Source organism: Poromitra crassiceps (assembly GCF_964638095.1).
Source record: "Poromitra crassiceps genome assembly, chromosome: 3".
Classification (NCBI taxonomy): Eukaryota; Metazoa; Chordata; class Actinopteri; order Beryciformes; family Melamphaidae; genus Poromitra; species Poromitra crassiceps.
In genome coordinates this window covers 39,690,891-39,710,658 of record NC_139625.1, presented here as the reverse complement: position 1 = coordinate 39,710,658, position 19,768 = coordinate 39,690,891, and the positions used below count along the sequence as shown (strand labels likewise).

General features: G+C 49.5%; 1 protein-coding gene across 1 annotated transcript in view; it reads right to left on the bottom strand.

The window, feature by feature from the left end:
* LOC310773869 (cysteine-rich motor neuron 1 protein) overlaps window positions 1-19,768 on the bottom strand; it is a 72,207-nt gene that overhangs the window by 47,454 nt on the left and 4,985 nt on the right. Inside the window, exons 2-3 of the mRNA XM_083633860.1 lie at window positions 12,642-12,803; window positions 12,167-12,340 (exon numbers count right to left, since the gene is read on the bottom strand). Coding sequence (XP_083489986.1) covers window positions 12,167-12,340; window positions 12,642-12,803 — 336 coding nt within the window. The remainder of the gene's footprint in view (window positions 1-12,166; window positions 12,341-12,641; window positions 12,804-19,768) is intronic.

Below are 19,768 nucleotides of genomic sequence, written 5' to 3'. Positions count from 1 at the left end.
CCTACGCAGCAGTTAAATAAACTTCAGTTGGAAGTGCTGATTGGAGACGGTTTTACTTCCAATAAAGTCTGAACACAGTCCGCTGCTGCTCAGTCGAAGACGGGTTTTGCATATGAAAAGCTGAAGAGCTTGAGCTGTAGCCATAGAAAAATGCCCTGGGACGATCTTGCACAATGTTCTGCAATGAATAACACTTTCTGGGTATTGTATGTGTCCCAGGGAAGGCTGATGACTCTTTCAGTTATGATAATAGCTAGGGTTAGAGTGTATTGTATTGTATGTGTCCCAGGGAAGGCTGATGACTCTTTCAGTTCTGATAATAGCTAGGGTTAGAGTGTATTGTATTGTATGTGTCCCAGGGAAAGCTGATGACTCTTTCAGTTATGATAATAGCTCGGGTTAGAGTGCGCTGGGAAAAGCAGCTGGCAGACAGACCATTGTCATTCAAATGAATCGAATTGTATCCATCCATGGAAATGAACCCTTGGAGGTCTAATTAATATCATTTTCTAGCGGGCATATTTATGAGCATAATAGGCAGACAGAGAGGTTGGAAAAAGTCAGCGGCAGATAGATTTTCTCCTGTTCTCTTTGTGTTCTATCTCTGAGCAGAAATGGGCTGTAATTAGTGAGTCAGCCCCACAGGGGCAATCTTGGAATCACAATGGTGGCTATTCTCCAGCTCGCCGCAAACACAAACACAAAGGCCTGATTTGGCATGCTTGATAAATTCACTCTGCAGATTAGCAAACATGTGCGCTCTGGTAGGCCTGGTGAGATAGCATAGAATGCAAAACCTCGTAACCCTTGACCTGAATGTACAACTTGCAACTACACACGCTGACATACACACACGCAGACACACACACACACAGACACCACGCAGACACACATACCCACACACACACGCACATGCACACACACATGCAGACACACACACACACACACACACGCAGACACCACGCAGACACACGCACACACACACGCAGACACACGCACGCACGCACGCACGCGCACGCACACACACACACACACACACACACACACACACACACACACACACACACACACACACACACACACACACACACACACACACACTTGAGGCTGGCCTGGAAGAGGTGGGATGCGGAAATTGCTTCATTACCACAGAATGGGCTCTTTTGTAAACAATGCATATTTCTGGCATCTCAGCAGCTCATTGAAGAAAGAAAAACACCTCTTTGTAAATGGCTTTTTTCTTCTTGGAGCCAGGGCACAAGGAGCACAGTCTTTCCCCCGAACCAGAGCAGCTCGGCCAGGCAGAGGAGGCTGTGTTGACAGCCTGAGTTTACTCATGGAAAAAGTGCACAATGTGAGTTCTGTTCACCGACTGACTTTGGAAGCAAGTCAGCGGAGAACAAAGCTGTCTCAGTCCAGCTGCCCTCCGTGGGTTTCTGGTCCGTCCTCAGGTTTTATAAAGTTGCTTCGCAAAGGGACACATCAGGGCCGTCTCTCATGTAAAGCTGTGGGGGCCTGGCCCCGTGCCCAGCAGCAGTTACAGCTGAGAAAGTGAGCATTGTTGGCTGTGTGTAGCAGCGTGTGTGCGTATATGTGTGCATTGTTGGCTGTGTGTAGCAGCGTGTGTGCGTATATGTGTGCATTGTTGGCTGTGTGTAGCAGCGTGTGTGCGTATATGTGTGCATTGTTGGCTGTGTGTAGCAGCGTGTGTGCGTATATGTGTGAGGAGTGCAGAGCAGGTCTGGGAGGGGGTCCAGGCCAAAAGGCGCAGATGGGGTCACTCAGTGGGAACTTCACACTATGGTTAGAACAGTGAGGTAGCCAGGCGTAGGCAGGCAGCAGCCGGCAGCTCTGCGTCCAGCGCCTGCACGCCTCACTCTCTGGCGCTTTGGTTAAATATTTGCAGATGAAAGAGGTGATCCTGGTGTCGTAGAGGACCTAGACAGCACCGCTACAGCTGGTGTTGTAGAGAGGACCTAGACAGCACCACTACAGCTGGTGTTGTAGAGGACCTAGACAGCACCGCTACAGCTGGTGTCGTAGAGGACCTAGACAGCACCGCTACAGCTGGTGTCGTAGAGGACCTAGACAGCACCGCTACAGCTGGTGTTGTAGAGGACCTAGACAGCACCGCTACAGCTGGTGTTGTAGAGGACCTAGACAGCACCGCTACAGCTGGTGTTGTAGAGGACCTAGACAGCACTGCTACAGCTGGTGTCGTAGAGGACCTAGACAGCACCGCTACAGCTGGTGTTGTAGAGGACCTAGACAGCACCGCTACAGCTGGTGTCATAGACGACCTAGACAGCACCGCTACAGCTGGTGTTGTAGAGGACCTAGACAGCACCGCTACAGCTGGTGTCATAGAGGACCTAGACAGCACCACTACAGCTGATGTTGTAGAGGACCTAGACAGCACCGCTGCAGCTGGTGTCATAGAGGACCTAGACAGCACCACTACAGCTGATGTTGTAGAGGACCTAGACAGCACCACTACAGCTGATGTTGTAGAGGACCTAGACAGCACCACTACAGCTGGTGTTGTAGAGGACCTAGACAGCACCGCTACAGCTGGTGTCATAGAGGACCTAGACAGCACCACTACAGCTGATGTTGTAGAGGACCTAGACAGCACCGCTGCAGCTGGTGTCATAGAGGACCTAGACAGCACCACTACAGCTGATGTTGTAGAGGACCTAGACAGCACCGCTACAGCTGGTGTTGTAGAGAGGACCTAGACAGCACCGCTGCAGCTGGTGTCATAGAGGACCTAGACAGCACCGCTACAGCTGGTGTTGTAGAGGACCTAGACAGCACCGCTACAGCTGGTGTTGTAGAGGACCTAGACAGCACCGCTACAGCTGGTGTTGTAGAGGACCTAGACAGCACTGCTACAGCTGGTGTCGTAGAGGACCTAGACAGCACCGCTACAGCTGGTGTCGTAGAGGACCTAGACAGCACCGCTACAGCTGGTGTCGTAGAGGACCTAGACAGCACCACTACAGCTGGTGTTGTAGAGGACCTAGACAGCACCGCTACAGCTGGTGTTGTAGAGAGGACCTAGACAGCACCGCTACAGCTGATGTTGTAGAGGACCTAGACAGCACCGCTACAGCTGATGTTGTAGAGGACCTAGACAGCACCGCTGCAGCTGGTGTCTTATGGCTCAATTCCACCACATTTAACAGCCCTGCACAGCTCGTCCCCACTCGGCTCTAATCGTTTCGGCTCGATGGACGTTTTGCTTCCACCGCAGATCATCTGCCCCCACCCACCCCCGCCCCCGCATAGTAGGCTATAACATAACGTTACAATTAAATCCATCCACAGAACTTTTAAACTGAAATACTGGTGCCTCTAAATGACCTACAGTGTACATGGGCGAATCTGACAATCGGCCAGGAGAATGGATATCACTTTGTAGTTAGTCAAACTCAGGCATGCGCTGCGCTGCGCGCGGACGGAAGAGGCGCAACAGAGTGAAGCCTGCCCTGTACCCCGCGGCCTCTCACCAGGCAAGACCGCGGCTTCACCAAACACCCGCTGCGGCCTAGCGGAGTGCTGCAGCTCAACTAACGACAGGAGCTTGCTGAGCAGTGGACTTTTTTCCACTCTGAAAACAATTGAAACCACCGCCACGACTTTATTTCACCAGAGGCGAAGGCAGCAACACAAAGACTGATGGAAATAACATAACAGAAGAGAATGTAAGCCCACTAAACTGGTATGCAGCGCATTGACAGTCAGTAGATAGAGTAAACACGATTCTGCCTGGCCAATCAGTCGTCTACAATGTTTTCACGTCACCGTATGAACCCGGGTTGACAGAATAGAACCTCGACGAAGCAGGTACGAAAAGTAGCACGACTCGACCCCAATACAACCCGGGCTGGGACAGTTTAAACCGGTGGGATGAGACAATTTATCGAGTCGAGCGGAGCGGGATCGCGCTACTACCTGCGGTGGAAATGAGCCAATAGAGGACCTAGACAGCACTGCTGCAGCTGGTGTTGTAGAGAGGACCTAGACAGCACCGCTGCAGCTGGTGTCGTAGAGGACCTAGACAGCACTGCTACAGCTGATGTTGTAGAGGACCTAGACAGCACCACTACAGCTGGTGTTGTAGAGGACCTAGACAGCACCGCTACAGCTGGGAATGTGTGTTTGGGTGAGGTCATGAAAGTGTATGCATATGCATGTGCTTTTTTAAGTGTGTATGAGGGTCTATGTGTCTGTGTATGCCCGTGTTTGTCTGTGTTTGCTAGCATATTCTGTGTATATGCGGATTTGTGCATGTATGTATCTCAGTGTAAATGTGCATGTGTGTGCGTGTGTGTGTGTGTGTGTGTGTGTGTGTGTGTGCACAGAGATACGTGCACTCCATGGAAACACACCCATTTCCTTGCTGTCAGATGTCCAGTACGATTAGGCCAACGAAACTAGGTGAGAGGGCTTGATCTTCTCAAGCTGTAAGCCTCTCCAACAATGTCAGCCAGACAGAGAGCAACACTCATATGCAGGCCATTGTCTATGATAGATATGGCAAAAAATGCAGTCTCCTCCAAGATGCATGAAGCAGGTCTCTGGAAAGAAACCATGAGAGGGACATAAAGTCAAATGAAGAGTTGTCAGGCGTACTGTCCTTCAGAGGGCAGTATACTTGAAAAAAACACGAAGCCCTCACTCTCACCAGTAGCAAATGTAGAAAACAGTCTACTGTATAGGAGAGCTGCAGTCTATGGGAAAGCAGCAGTCTATGGGAGAGCTGCAGTCTATGGGAGAGCAGCAGTCTATGGGAGAGCAGCAGTCTATGGGAGAGCTGCAGTCTATGGGAGAGCTGCAGTCTATGGGAGAGCAGCAGTCTGTGGGAGAGCTGCAGTCTATGGGAGAGCAGCAGTCTGTGGGAGAGCAGCAGTCTATGGGAGAGCAGCAGTCTATGGGAGAGCAGCAGTCTATGGGAGAGCAGCAGTCTATGGGAGAGCAGCAGTCTATGGGAGAGCAGCAGTCTATGGGAGAGCAGCAGTCTATGGGAGAGCAGCAGTCTATGGGAGAGCAGCAGTCTATGGGAGAGTTGGGCCGCAGACAGCTGCTGAATAGATTGTGGAAGAGGCAGTGAAATTATGTAAGCATTTTCTTCCCTTTCAAGCAAAAGGGAAAAGAAAAGGCTGATGATGAGCTGGCTTAGGTCTGTGGCTGTGGTGACTTGGGTTTGCTAATGGCTATGAGCGAGTCTAGGAGCTGAGACTGTGGTTGACACTACTTTCAACTGTCGCTTGGGGTTTTTAGACCTAGCTTTAGCGAATGGGGTGAGGGCTGGGGCTGAACTTGCAGTAAGGGCCTGTTATCATGTGTGTGTCTTGGCCTCTCCCTCCCTAAAGCTTGCCTAATAATGCTGGCTGGCCTGGTTAGTGGCTGACCAAGAGTAGTGAGTGTGCTGACAGTGATCCCACATGCCTTGCAGGGAAACTGCTTTATCTCAATTGCCACACAATCCGTGTTTTGTTTCCTCTGTGAAATCACTACCCCACACACACACACACACACACCACACGCAGGCTGGGAAACGAGCAACACCCAGGGTACGACAGGGGCCACGGCTGCTGCAGACAACACACAAACACCCAGGGTACGACAGGGCAGGGGCCATGGCTGCTGCAGACAACACACAAACACCCAGGGTACGACAGGGGCCATGGCTGCTGCAGACAACACACAAACACCTAGGGTACGACAGGGGCCACGGCTTCTGCAGACAACACACAAATACCCAGGGTACGACAGGGGCCACGGCTGCTGCAGACAACACACAAACACCTAGGGTACGACAGGGGCCACGGCTTCTGCAGACAACACACAAACACCCAGGGTACGACAGGGGCCATGGCTGCTGCAGACAACACACAAACACCTAGGGTACGACAGGGGCCACGGCTTCTGCAGACAACACACAAACACCCAGGGTACGACAGGGCAGGGGCCATGGCTGCTGCAGACAACACACAAACACCCAGGGTACGACAGGGCAGGGGCCATGGCTGCTGCAGACAACACACAAACACCTAGGGTACGACAGGGGCCACGGCTTCTGCAGACAACACACAAACACCCAGGGTACGACAGGGGCCATGGCTGCTGCAGACAACACACAAACACCTAGGGTACGACAGGGGCCACGGCTTCTGCAGACAACACACAAACACCCAGGGTACGACAGGGGCCACGACTTCTGCAGACAACACACAAACACCCAGGGTACGACAGGGGCCATGGCTGCTGCAGACAACACACAAACACCTAGGGTACGACAGGGGCCACGGCTTCTGCAGACAACACACAAACACCCAGGGTACGACAGGGGCCACGGCTTCTGCAGACAACACACAAACACCCAGGGTACGACAGGGGCCATGGCTTCTGCAGACAACACACAAACACCCAGGGTACGACAGGGGCCATGGCTGCTGCAGACAACACACAAACACCCAGCACTGAGACGTCTCGCGCCCCTGCCAGCCACCGGCGGTCTGGCTCGAGCAGTAATAGCCCTGCCACAAAGGGGCTGCAGCCAAGCAGAACTAACCATCCTTTCACAAGGAGAGAGAGAGGCGGGCCACGCCGAGGTGCTATAGGTGGGCCAACAGCTCCGAGCTCTGTGCCATGGCATCATGGTGGGCACTGTTCCCCCCGTCTGGCCAACATCTCTCGTGAACTTCCTCATTCCTCCAATAGCCTTTTAATCTTATACTCTCACCTTTAAAGCGTCACTTTACTACTCGCCCATTAGGCCTATTAGCTCTCCACAGGAACGCGAGACACTCTGTAGTCATCAGAAACAGCTGGAGAGCCTCAACACTTAGATGACAGCGTACATGCACCAGAAGAAGAGCCTCAACACTTACATGACAGCATCCTGTACATGTACCAGAAGAAGAGCCTCAACACTTACATGACAGCGTACATGCACCAGAAGAAGAGCCTCAACACTTACATGACAGCATCCTGTACATGTACCAGAAGAAGAGCCTCAACACTTACATGACAGCATCCTGTACATGTACCAGAAGAAGAGCCTCAACACTTACATGACAGCGTCCTGTACATGTACCAGAAGAAGAGCCTCAACACTTACATGACAGCGTCCTGTACATGTACCAGAAGAAGAGCCTCAACACTTACATGACAGCGTCCTGTACATGTACCAGAAGAAGAGCCTCAACACTTACATGACAGCGTACTGTACATGTACCAGAAGAAGAGCCTCAACACTTACATGACAGCGTCCTGTACATGTACCAGAAGAAGAGCCTCAACACTTACATGACAGCGTCCTGTACATGTACCAGAAGAAGAGCCTCAACACTTACATGACAGCGTCCTGTACATGTACCAGAAGAAGAGCCTCAACACTTACATGACAGCGTCCTGTACATGTACCAGAAGAAGAGCCTCAACACTTACATGACAGTGTACTGTACATGTACCAGAAGAAGAGCCTCAACACTTACATGACAGCGTACATGTACCAGAAGCCTCAACACTTACATGACAGCGTACATGTACCAGAAGCCTCAACACTTACATGACAGCGTACATGTACCAGAAGCCTCAACACTTACATGACAGCGTACATGTACCAGAAGCCTCAACACTTACATGACAGTGTCCTGTACATGTACCAGAAGAAGAGCCTCAACACTTACATGACAGCGTCCTGTACATGTACCAGAAGAAGAGCCTCAACACTTACATGACAGCGTACTGTACATGTACCAGAAGAAGAGCCTCAACACTTACATGACAGCGTACTGTACATGTACCAGAAGAAGAGCCTCAACACTTACATGACAGCGTACTGTACATGTACCAGAAGAAGAGCCTCAACACTTACATGACAGTGTCCTGTACATGTACCAGAAGGCGTACAAAATACAGAGACTTAGAAGTTCCTGTCAGAGAGCGGTGGCGGGGGAATTCCACCAAAATAGCAGCTAGGGGCCTTATCGTAAATGAAATATGTAAACCATCCTACAGTGTAAAATGACCAAACACCACCCCAGCAAGACCCTGGGGCTTGTACACAAATACCTCGTCAAAACGGTTGGCCTCAGTTGTGATTTCCTATCTTCCTGTGTCTCCCTCCCTCCCCCCTCCTGTACTTATCTCATCCCCTCCCCCCCCCCCCCCCCTCCCCCCGACATCTGGATAATACGTCCAGCTCGCCATGTCGTATCTGGCCGAACGTTTGAAGCCAAATTACATCAGCAGCTTCGTGCAAACCCACGGCGAACAAGACCCCGCAGGAAACTTACGAGAGACATCTTTAGGTGATCAAATACGGAACGACGGTGATGCAGAAACGGCCTGGAGTCTGTCACAAACAAATCAACAGAGAGCCACAGGCTGCGGAGGAGGAGAGGAGGGATGAACTGAGGAGACCAATGTGTGAGTCAGAGGGAAATTGAGAAAGTGAGGGAGGGCTTGGAGAGAAAGCCGGGCCAAACCACTACCATGTGTGAGTTTACAAGCCTCAAGCAGAGACAGGGGATGTTATGTACCAATCGATTGGCTGAAGGAGCCTTCTCAGAGTGGCGGAGAGAGGGGGGTTGGGGGTAGTTACAGTATGCGTTTGCTATCACACACTAAAAAGGACATGCAAACACGGAGCTTAATAACTGTTTTGTGTCCATAGACATTAGACAATGATGGGTGGATGGGTGCAGTCGCTATAGAGTCCAGAATAACACTGAGCTAATAAGATCCTACCCACAGAGTCCCAGTCTGCTCGTAGAGGAAGCTCCAACTGATAATACACAAAGGAAAATCTCTGCCCAGACATCTAGACAAACAAGATAATTATCACATGCAGACGCAGGCACAAACACAGATGTAGACACACGGGCTCAGACGCTGGCACACGCACACACGAGCACGTTAACAACATGTGTGAGCACATGCGCACATGTATAAACGCATGCAACCATAAACACACGTGGGCACCTTTCCACATGCACACACATACACACACACACAGACACACACACATACACACCGTGGCTTCTTACTTGATGAGGGGCCAATGGAAGGGTGTGTGTGTGTGTGTGTGTGTGTGTGTGTGTGTGTGTGTGTGTGTGTGTGTGTGTGTGTGTGTGTGTTGAGCAGTGAGAACTTATAAGCTGCAGAAAAATGTTGTTTACTGTTTTCACTGGTGTGAGTTTAGGCTGTCATCCTCTGGGCTGGGGCTTTGAGAGGAGGAAGTTACAAAACATAGCAGAATAACAGTATATTTTTCATTGTGACACCCAGCTTCAGTGATAGTATGTCAAAACAACATGATGTACTATAACACTCTTACCCAGCAATTTAGCTAGAAAATAGCTGAACACAAACATCCACACAGCCAAGTTACTGTAAAATGCTCTGTAATAACCTCTGCGGTTTTTGCGGCCTTAATAATCTCAAATATTTTTCCATGGCACAGTGCCAGCCACTGTAAGCTCCAGCACACACAGCCTCTCCAAAGTGCTGTGCTTCATCTGAAACGTCAGCAAACTGCCGAGAGAGAGGGAGAACCTGGAGTATCAAAGGAGAGAAACACGTGAGTCAAAAACACAATCGCTCTCGGCAAAATCTAAAGCCAACCTCTGAGTTCTGGAGTCACATGCCTTTCAACAGGAGTGTCATCACGTTAAGCTGAACACGTTTCCTCCAGCCTTCAGTCAAGTGGTGCGGTTTCCTCCAGCCTTCAGTCAAGTGGTGCGGTTTCCTCCAGCCTTCAGTCAAGTGGTGCGGTTTCCTCCAGCCTTCAGTCAAGTGGTGCGGTTTCCTCCAGCCTTCAGTCAAGTGGTGCGGTTTCCTCCAGCCTTCAGTCAAGTGGTGCGGTTTCCTCCAGCCTTCAGTCAAGTGGTGCGGTTTCCTCCAGCCTTCAGTCAAGTGGTCCGGTTTTCCTCCAGCCTTCAGTCAAGTGGTCCGGTTTCCTCCAGCCTTCAGTCAAGTGGTCCGGTTTCCTCCAGCCTTCAGTCAAGTGGTCCGGTTTCCTCCAGCCTTCAGTCAAGTGGTCCGGTTTCCTCCAGCCTTCAGTCAAGTGGTCCGGTTTCCTCCAGCCTTCAGTCAAGTGGTCCGGTTTCCTCCAGCCTTCAGTCAAGTGGTGCGGTTTCCTCCAGCCTTCAGTCAAGTGGTCCGGTTTCCTCCAGCCTTCAGTCAAGTGGTCTGGTTTGCTGGCATGGAAGGGTTTGTCGAGTAATAAAGCAGATGAGATTTGCCCAGCGCACACAGAGTGGTTTGGTGAGTTTGCTCTGTGGCACTCTCCTCAAGCACCCTCCACCAATTCAGGGCCCGTCTCTTTTGCTGACACACTCAAAATGGGGAAACCAATCACTGCAGCACAAGCCTTTTTCACTTAGAAGTGTCAGTCAGGGAGACAGCTCAGAGTGGCTAAACACACATTCTTATGTTCCGTCTTTTACGGGGCTCATAATTATATAAACGCCTCAAGCGGGTTAGGGTGGCAGACAAGTTCATAGGATCATCTCTCACCTCATTCATGGGTTTCTGGCTATTAACCGGGCACTATACAGTTACACCTTAGAGACTGTGTTCAGGGCATCATCCTGCACACGATACAGTTACACCTTAGAGACTGTGTTCAGGGCATTTGGATCTCCAACACTCCATGTGTCCATTAACAGTCCAGCTAACCCTTCCTCTGTTCTGCTTGTCGTCGGTCTGTCTCTTCACACTTTCTCTCTGGCACTCTTAAAATCTTTCCATTTTGCTCTCTTCAGCGGTCTCTTCATCACTCATCAATCTTGCTCTCTCGCTCATGTTTTGCAATCTGCCATCTTTCTTTACTTCGTTATTTATCTATGCAAATATTAAGTTTCTGAAATATTAAGGAATATTAATATGTTCCTTACATTAATATGTACCTAAAATATTAAGGTACATTTGCGCAAAAGCTGGATTATACATTTGACAAATCACTTTGACATCCAACACACTTCCCCCCACCCCCCAATTTTTTATCCCATTTTTACCCATTAATTTTATTTATTTATCCTGGTTGCTGCTCGACCCTCTGCCGATCTGGGGAGAGCCGAAACTGGCTCCATGCTTCCTCCGAGACATGGGCAGTAGCCAGCCGTTTCTTTTCACCTGACAGGGGAAGCTTCACCGGTAGGACATAGCACGTGGGAGGATCACGCTATTCCAACGAGTTCCCCTCCCTCCGAACATGCACCCTGAACGACCAGAGGAGGCACCACTTCAGCGACCAGGATATTGCATGTTTTGGTGAAGGGTTCCTATATGAGGGAAACCCCCAGGGGGCACGGGGAGAACATGCAAACTCCACACAGAAAGGCCCTTTTGACGACCCCACCCGGGCGGTGGGCACCCGAGGACATGTGGACGGGCACACACTCCTTCAACGCTTACAGCGTCCCAGGTGGGAATCCAACCAAGGACCTTCTAGCTGTGAGGCGACAGCGCTACCACTGCGCCACCGTGCCCCCCTACATCCAACAGACGTTTGATGTCTTTCGCATTTTTCAACACTTTTAGTTGATCCACAAACCATTCAGCTTTCACAGGAGTAAACACTTAAAATTCAAAGTGACCAGATTTGGAGTATTGGAGATTTCTCCCAATTGCACTACTTGTCCAATAACGCCTACAAAGCTGCCTCGGTTGTTGCTCCACCTCCTCTGCTGATCTAAGGAGAGTTGTAGACTAGCACTTGCTTCCTCCGATACATGTGGAGTCGCCAGCCGCTTCTTTTCACCTGACACCTGTTTCACCGGCAGGACATAACGCGTGGACGGACGCTCTGGAGTGACAAAGTTTTAATTGGACAGTGACAATATGCTTCCCTTCACACATAATGAGCCGGGACAGTGCTGTGTTCCCCTCAGAGGTGATTTGCACTGCAGAAGGGCAAAACCTTTAGCTGTCTGCGGTAGCGCACTTTATATCAGTGTTTATATTAAGCATGGAATCTGAACAGAAAGATAAAATGCCATTATGTAAATGTAACTTTGTGTTGGTGAATCTATTTTCAGACTCTGATATCACTCCCCGTATCTCAACAAGGCTGAATAACGCTGAGGAAAGTTACTGGCCGGTTGCATGTCCGGTTGTCGGCTACAGTTGCAAGTTATTTGAAGGTTACCTGCGGCTTCCTGGCACTGGCTGCGGTTGATGTAGGAGAAGTGGTGGTGGCAGCTCTGAGACTCGCACACACACCCCCCGGCGGTCAGGTTACACCCAGAGAACATGCAGGCCGGGTTGGACGGCCCCACAAACCTCTCCCTGTGCCTTTCCCGGTGCTCATGTCTCCGACCCTCTGGAAGCCAGCCGCGGACAGACACACACACACACACACACACACACACACACACACACACAATCAATGAGTCACAGACAATGGCACCACAGAAGAGTGAGTGGGGCACCGCCAGACAAAGCCTGAGCGCGTGTGTCATCACTATGATATGTAACTAGCATTAGTCACCTAAGTCACCGCATCTGTTATGGATTAGCTACCCTCAATGGACAGCATTATTCGCTCTGTCTAACTTGGAGGCTGCTTGTGTTTGGTGTTGTGTGTGGAGGGAGGGAGGGAGGGAGGGAGGGAGGGGGCTCACCTGTCTTGCTGGGCTTCATGCAGGTCTCTTGGTCTGGGTAGACGAAGGAGCCCAAGCAGGAGTGTCGGGCGTCGCACACGCACTGACCCCCCGCTCTGTCGCACCCTGTCATCAGCGGGCAGCGCTCGTCCTCCAGGCCTGCCTCTGGATGCTCTGGAAGCTCTGTGGGGGACAGCGGGGAATAGAAGCACAGAAGATATTGGAGATGAAGAAGTTGAAGAAGTTGAATTTCCAGACTCCCACCTATTTTCGATATTAGGTGAGCAGGCAGAAACTGGATGGCGTTTACAGGAAATCACAAGTGAATGAGTTCTGGCGCTCTCTCACAAGCAGCATTTATGTGTTCAAGGGTCAGCAGCCTCCAGCCTCTGTCGCAACACAAGCTGCTGGCAGAAAGAAGCCTTGTTGAAGTGACCAGTGTGTTTCTCAGTGGTCCCTCCTCCCTCCTCGTTATGCCACACTACTTCACCCGTTGAGACATTTGTTTGCTTTTGTTCCACAGCATGGGGCCCTCTCCATCTCTGCTGGCTACTGGAACGCGTCTTCTCTATCAAGGCCGCACCATACCATTACCCACGCATTGTTCCCTTGTCCCTTGCCTAGCGAGCCAGACCCCCCCCGACATGACACCTCAAGGCTTCGGCCCACTTGGAGAAAAACAGATAATGATAGAAAGGAGAGTATGGGGAAGTGGGTAGGGAGAAATGTGGCCTGTAGTACTGTGAGAACACACACACACACACACACACACACACACACACACCTCCACATTGCTTTCCTTGGTGGTTCTCGGGGAACACTAAAGCCTGGATTATGCTTGACGCTTTGGCCGGCCGCAAACATGGCGGCGAAAACGTTTGAGCTTTTATACTCTGTGCGGTTTGTCAGCGATGAAAACCGATATTCTCCCAAACTGTAGGGGGCAGTGGATCGAAAACTCCCGTCTACAGCGGGGTTCTCATGGAAGAGTAGTCAAAGAATGAATCGAAACAAAATGGTGACCTACATGACAGAAAGCTATCTTCTACAAGAAGGCCTTCTTGACCGCTTCTCCGTCTCTTCCTAGGGTTTCCCCTATTTCTCGCCAGGAATTGTTCACCCTTTGGCTATCACGGTGCTCTTTCATCGACGAGTCATATACAGTAGATGTCTCTATCTCTTCACTTCGGCGACCATCAGCTCCTGTGCTTCCGCCATTTTCTCCCATTTGGTCCGCACAGCCGCATCGGCGTAGTTACAAATTTGTGGGGGTGCACGGCCAGGACACTCGCATTCCTCGCTGATGCAGAAAGCATAATGAGCTCTTTAGGTGACCCAGTCTATGGCTGCAAACAGCAGTATAAGCACAGTGAGAACCCTAACACAACACTCTCGTAACGGACAAGCCCGTCTTTTATTGTCACACGAACACCACAACACATGCATGCGTCCACAACACACTCATGCTGACGGTGGCCGGTGAAAAGTGTCCTCTGCATTTAACCCATCCAGGCATGTCCTTTCCTCCGAGGGGCAGGCCAGGAGCAGTGGTCGCTTTCTCGTACAGCGCCCGGGGACCAACTTCGGATGTTGTCGTCACTGGTCGGATGACGATGACGATCTGATCTTCTGCATGTTTTTAGTGGGGGGGTTATATATGGAGGAACCCCCTGGGGGAGCATGGGGAGAACATGCAAACTCCACACAGAGAGAAAGGCCCTTACGACGAGATAACCCACCTGGGCAGTAGGCACTGAAGATATGGGGGGAACACAACCACAGCGCCCACAGTGTCCCAGGCGAGAATCGAACCCAGGACCTTCCAACTGTGAGGAGACAGCGCTTACCACTGCGCCACGGTACCCCTAGACCGTACCCCAACACCAGTCTATGGCTGCAGACAGCAGTATAAACACAGGGAGAACCTGGTGAGAACCCTAACACCAGCAATAATAATACGTAACTACCTGTTCTCCCAGACATACAACCTCCCCTACCCAAAACCACATCTATCGCCCCTCCCTGCTCCCTCTCTCCTCTCGTCTGCCCGGCCCCTCCCCTCCTCATTCTATGTCTCCCTGCTTACCTTCCCTATCTATTCTCTATCTGTTCCCTGTCCCTCATTTCTCTTTCTGTTCCTCTTACCTGTTCTTTGTCGACTCATATTGTCAACGTCTTCGGGTCACTGAAAAGCGCTTTATAAGTTGCATGAATTATTAACCCTCACGCAGTCTATGGCTGCAGACAGCAGAATAAGCACAGTGAGAACCATAACACCAGTCTATGGCTGCAGACAGCAGTATAGCACAGTGAGAACCCTAACACCAGTCTATGGCTGCAGACAGCAGTATAGCACAGTGAGAACCATAACACCAGTCTATGGCTGCAGACAGCAGTATAGCACAGTGAGAACCCTAACACCAGTCTATGGCTGCAGACAGCAGAATAAGCACAGTGAGAACCCTAACACCAGTCTATGGCTGCAGACAGCAGTATAGCACAGTGAGAACCCTAACGCCAGTCTATGGCTGCAGACAGCAGTATAGCACAGTGAGAACCATAACACCAGTCTATGGCTGCAGACAGCAGTATAGCACAGTGAGAACCCTAACACCAGTCTATGGCTGCAGACAGCAGTATAGCACAGTGAGAACCCTAACACCAGTCTATGGCTGCAGACAGCAGAATAAGCACAGTGAGAACCCTAACACCAGTCTATGGCTGCAGACAGCAGTATAGCACAGTGAGAACCCTAACGCCAGTCTATGGCTGCAGACAGCAGTATAGCACAGTGAGAACCATAACACCAGTCTATGGCTGCAGACAGCAGTATAGCACAGTGAGAACCCTAACACCAGTCTATGGCTGCAGACAGCAGTATAGCACAGTGAGAACCCTAACACCAGTCTATGGCTGCAGACAGCAGTATAGCACAGTGAGAACCCTAACACCAGTCTGTGGCTGCAGACAGCAGTATAGCACAGTGAGAACCCTAACACCAGTCTATGGCTGCAGACAGCAGAATAAGCACAGTGAGAACCCTAACACCAGTCTATGGCTGCAGACAGCAGAATAAGCACAGTGAGAACCCTAACACCAGTCTATGGCTGCAGACAGCAGTATAGCACAGTGAGAACCCTAACACCAGTCTATGGCTGCAGACAGCAGTATAGCACAGTGAGAACCCTAACACCAGTCTATGGCTGCAGACAGCAGTATAGCACAGTGAGAACCCTAACACCAGTCTGTGGCTGCAGACAGCAGTATAGCACAGTGAGAACCATAACACCAGTCTATGGCTGCAGACAGCAGTATAGCACAGTGAGAACCCTAACACCAGTCTGTGGCTGCAGACAGCAGTATAGCACAGTGAGAACCCTAACACCAGTCTGTGGCTGCAGACAGCAGAATAAGCACAGTGAGAACCCTAACACCAGTCTATGGCTGCAGACGGCAGAATAAGCACAGTGAGAACCCTAACACCAGTCTGTGGCTGCAGACAGCAGAATAAGCACAGTGAGAACCCTAACAAAAGTCTGTGGCTGCAGACAGCAGTATAGCACAGTGAGAACCATAACACCAGTCTATGGCTGCAGACAGCAGTATAGCACAGTGAGAACCCTAACACCAGTCTGTGGCTGCAGACAGCAGTATAGCACAGTGAGAACCCTAACACCAGTCTGTGGCTGCAGACAGCAGAATAAGCACAGTGAGAACCCTAACACCAGTCTATGGCTGCAGACGGCAGAATAAGCACAGTGAGAACCCTAACACCAGTCTGTGGCTGCAGACAGCAGAATAAGCACAGTGAGAACCCTAACACCAGTCTGTGGCTGCAGACAGCAGAATAAGCACAGTGAGAACCCTAACACCAGTCTGTGGCTGCAGACAGCAGAATAAGCACAGTGAGAACCCTAACACCAGTCTATGGCTGCAGACAGCAGCATAAGCACAGTGAGAACCATAACACCAGTCTGTGGCTGCAGACAGCAGAATAAGCACAGTGAGAACCCTAACACCAGTCTGTGGCTGCAGACAGCAGAATAAGCACAGTGAGAACCCTAACACACACAAAAATTCTTCCCAAGGACTTGGCTCCTGGACCTCAATCAACAGCGCTGAGGCGTGATCGCACCTTATCAAAATACAGGCTTTTCTCTCCGAACAGCCTTTGCCCCTACTGTGGGCATTTATAAAATTCGAGGGGCACTTAAAAAGAATTGTAATTAGTGCATAAAGTTCAGGGCGCCCACGAGTCCGGAAAGTACTTGAAAGTGCTTGGATTTAAGAAAAAATAATATAGGACTTGAAAGTGCTTGGATTTATAAAGAGGCCATCATTGTCATTGGCTGTTGTGCTCTTGTACACGTTCTTAGCACAGAAAATGTGCGGCTGGTCGCCTATAGGTCAGGGGTTCACAAGCTTTTCAGACCAAGTACCACTATTGCCAAACCAAATCTCCCAGGAACCACTTCCACTGTGGATACCAAAAACATGTTCCCGCATGTTAGGATGGTGAGCAGGAGAAGAAGGTAGAGGCAGGCTTCAAGTTCCCCACAGCTGTTTAAGGTAGAGAAACCAGACTTTTTTTTTTTTACATGTTGAGTTGCATAAAAAGATACAAAAATGGAAAAATACTCAGCTGGTTTGAAAACAAGACAGAATGTCGCAGGAAAATACCAGAATGAAGACATCACACTTAACTGGACCCCTTAGCCTAGGCTAAACCCAAACTTGGGCCCTAGCTATCAGGCCAGCAGTCATGTCTATAGGTTGAGGCGATGGTCATAGACGCTGGGTTAGCTGGCACAGCCTGGCTGGGGGCGTGATCAGGGTGGGGTAAATCTCCCGTTCTATCCATTCAGCAAAGTTACAATTTAGCTGATAGCCCAGCCCAGGCAGACACGATCGGGGATTTGACCACCGCAGTAAACGCACATCTGAACAGCCGTCTTGTGTTCTGCTCTAGAATCCCCAAACCTGTAGTGTAGAGCCGCAGCACCTTTCTTTGGTGAGTCAGCCCATTGAGATATATGGGTGGTTTTACCCCACTCGCTCACCAGCCGTATAACATTTTGTGGGCGTTCCCACACATGCCGACGACTGTCTCTATTCCTTCCTGGAACAAGGTAGAGTCAGCCCTCTCACAAAGGTGCTTGCCAGCTAAATACTCTTAGGCCCTCCCACAACAGAGCAGAAAATTTGTTTCCATTAAAATGCACAAAGAGATCAAGGGGTTCATTCTATACAATCATTTGATACATTGGAGTCACTGAATAACTGGATGGCAATTTAATATATTGCAAATATCCCGATCCAACATTCTAAGACACTACACATTCAGTATAGTATCATCCAATTTAGTAGGCCCTATCAAATGAATGAAAGTTATGAGTTATTTGAATGAAGAGGATAGACATGTTGGAAGTAATTCCACCATCTTCCACTAGAAGAACATCAGTACTCTTCTAGGTAAAATGGTAACATTTCCTTCTCTTTAGTTTTAACTGACTATATTCTTGCTCTCCAAATTATTGCTCACATAAAAATGAAAGCCTGACACATGCATATAAAAATGCAGTATTGTCTTTTCACTCAGCATACTCTTTAAACTCAGTTGTGGTATAAAACAAATGAAAGGAAATGTTGCTAGATTGTGAACACACAAGCAGATGTGAGCTACAAATGTAGAGCACTGAAGCTTATTGTTGGCAGCGATTATCAATGGGAAACTGGGGGGGAAACAAAAGTTTTTCCTATTTTGAATAAACCAAACCTAAAGTAAAAAAAAAAAAAAAAAAATCTAAGACACTCAAAATAGCTTTATACATTTTGCTCTACTCTAAAAAAAACACTTGGCACAATCCACTACCCCGCCTCCAATGAGGGTGGACTCAGCCTGTTTCACTCACCAGGCCTGAATAATTGCCAAGTGTTAATTAGCACCAATACGCCAGTACGCATCCCAGCATGACTGCACCACTGCAGTGAGACGACTACAATGAACAACATGTCACAACCTAACAAACACCAACTCAACAGTATATTTCTATAGGGCATGGGTGTCCACATGATATTTCCCCCCTTCAGGAGACAACACTTGTGGAGTCAGCAGCAGTTCCTGGGTTGTGCTCTGTTGAAGCCAAACCCATCTTTCAACAGGCCACAGTTCACAGCCTGAATGGTGTCCATGGCTGCTGCAAGACGGCCACATGTAGTCGGGAAATGTTCAATATACTGAGTAACCAAGGTTGGGAGGGAAGACCCAGCAGTGCCCTCTGGAGTGATGGTGGAGTGCTCCTCTTCCAGTGTACCCCCAGCAGCTTCGTCAACCGCCTCTGGCACCCATCTGCTGCTGATTCTTCTTCTTCGGAGACATCCCAACAAAACTTTACTTTTGACACCAATTATTAGGCTGACCCAATTAGCGGCTGGATTCACAGCAAAAAGAGGCAGTTGAACTGTGCAACCAAAAGGTGTTTATTCACCCATAAAAAAGACAAAAATACATTTAACAGGACAAAAAAAGCCTTGACAGAAAATAGAGGCATGGCTGCGAGCAGCCCTCCAGTGTCTTACCAGTAGCAAAACTGAATCATACACACACTGGCAGCTTTTTATAGTCTGCCACAGGTAATTAGCTGGATACTACCAATTACATAGGGGTCACTTTAAAAATAACATTCAATAAAACAGTACACTGCCCCTTTTACCCACCATTCTGCATATCTATTCAATAGACAGTTAAATAGACGTTGCTCTCAATCAATTTAATACTGCAACATATAAAGTAGAATAAACATTTAAGGTTAAGCAAACAAACAACACCCCCTCTGGATGGTGCATTACATAGTTCCTGCCGGAACCATAAATAGGTGCTCGGACCCTGAGGACTCTTTTGCCCGAGAGTGTGTTCTTCATCGTGTTTTTCTGGCAAACAGATTGCAGGTGCTGAGTGTGTGCTAGAGATGGAAATGGAAATTAAATTAATTGAATGGAAATAAAAATTATCCTAATCTTGCAAGCAATTTTTGCCCCTAGATCACGGTTATAGGGGCATTCTTGCCATTTTTGCCCTTTCCTACGCTGGTGACTACTCTACCTCCCTACCTGAAAGGAAGCATCATAAAATGATAATCCTCCTTATT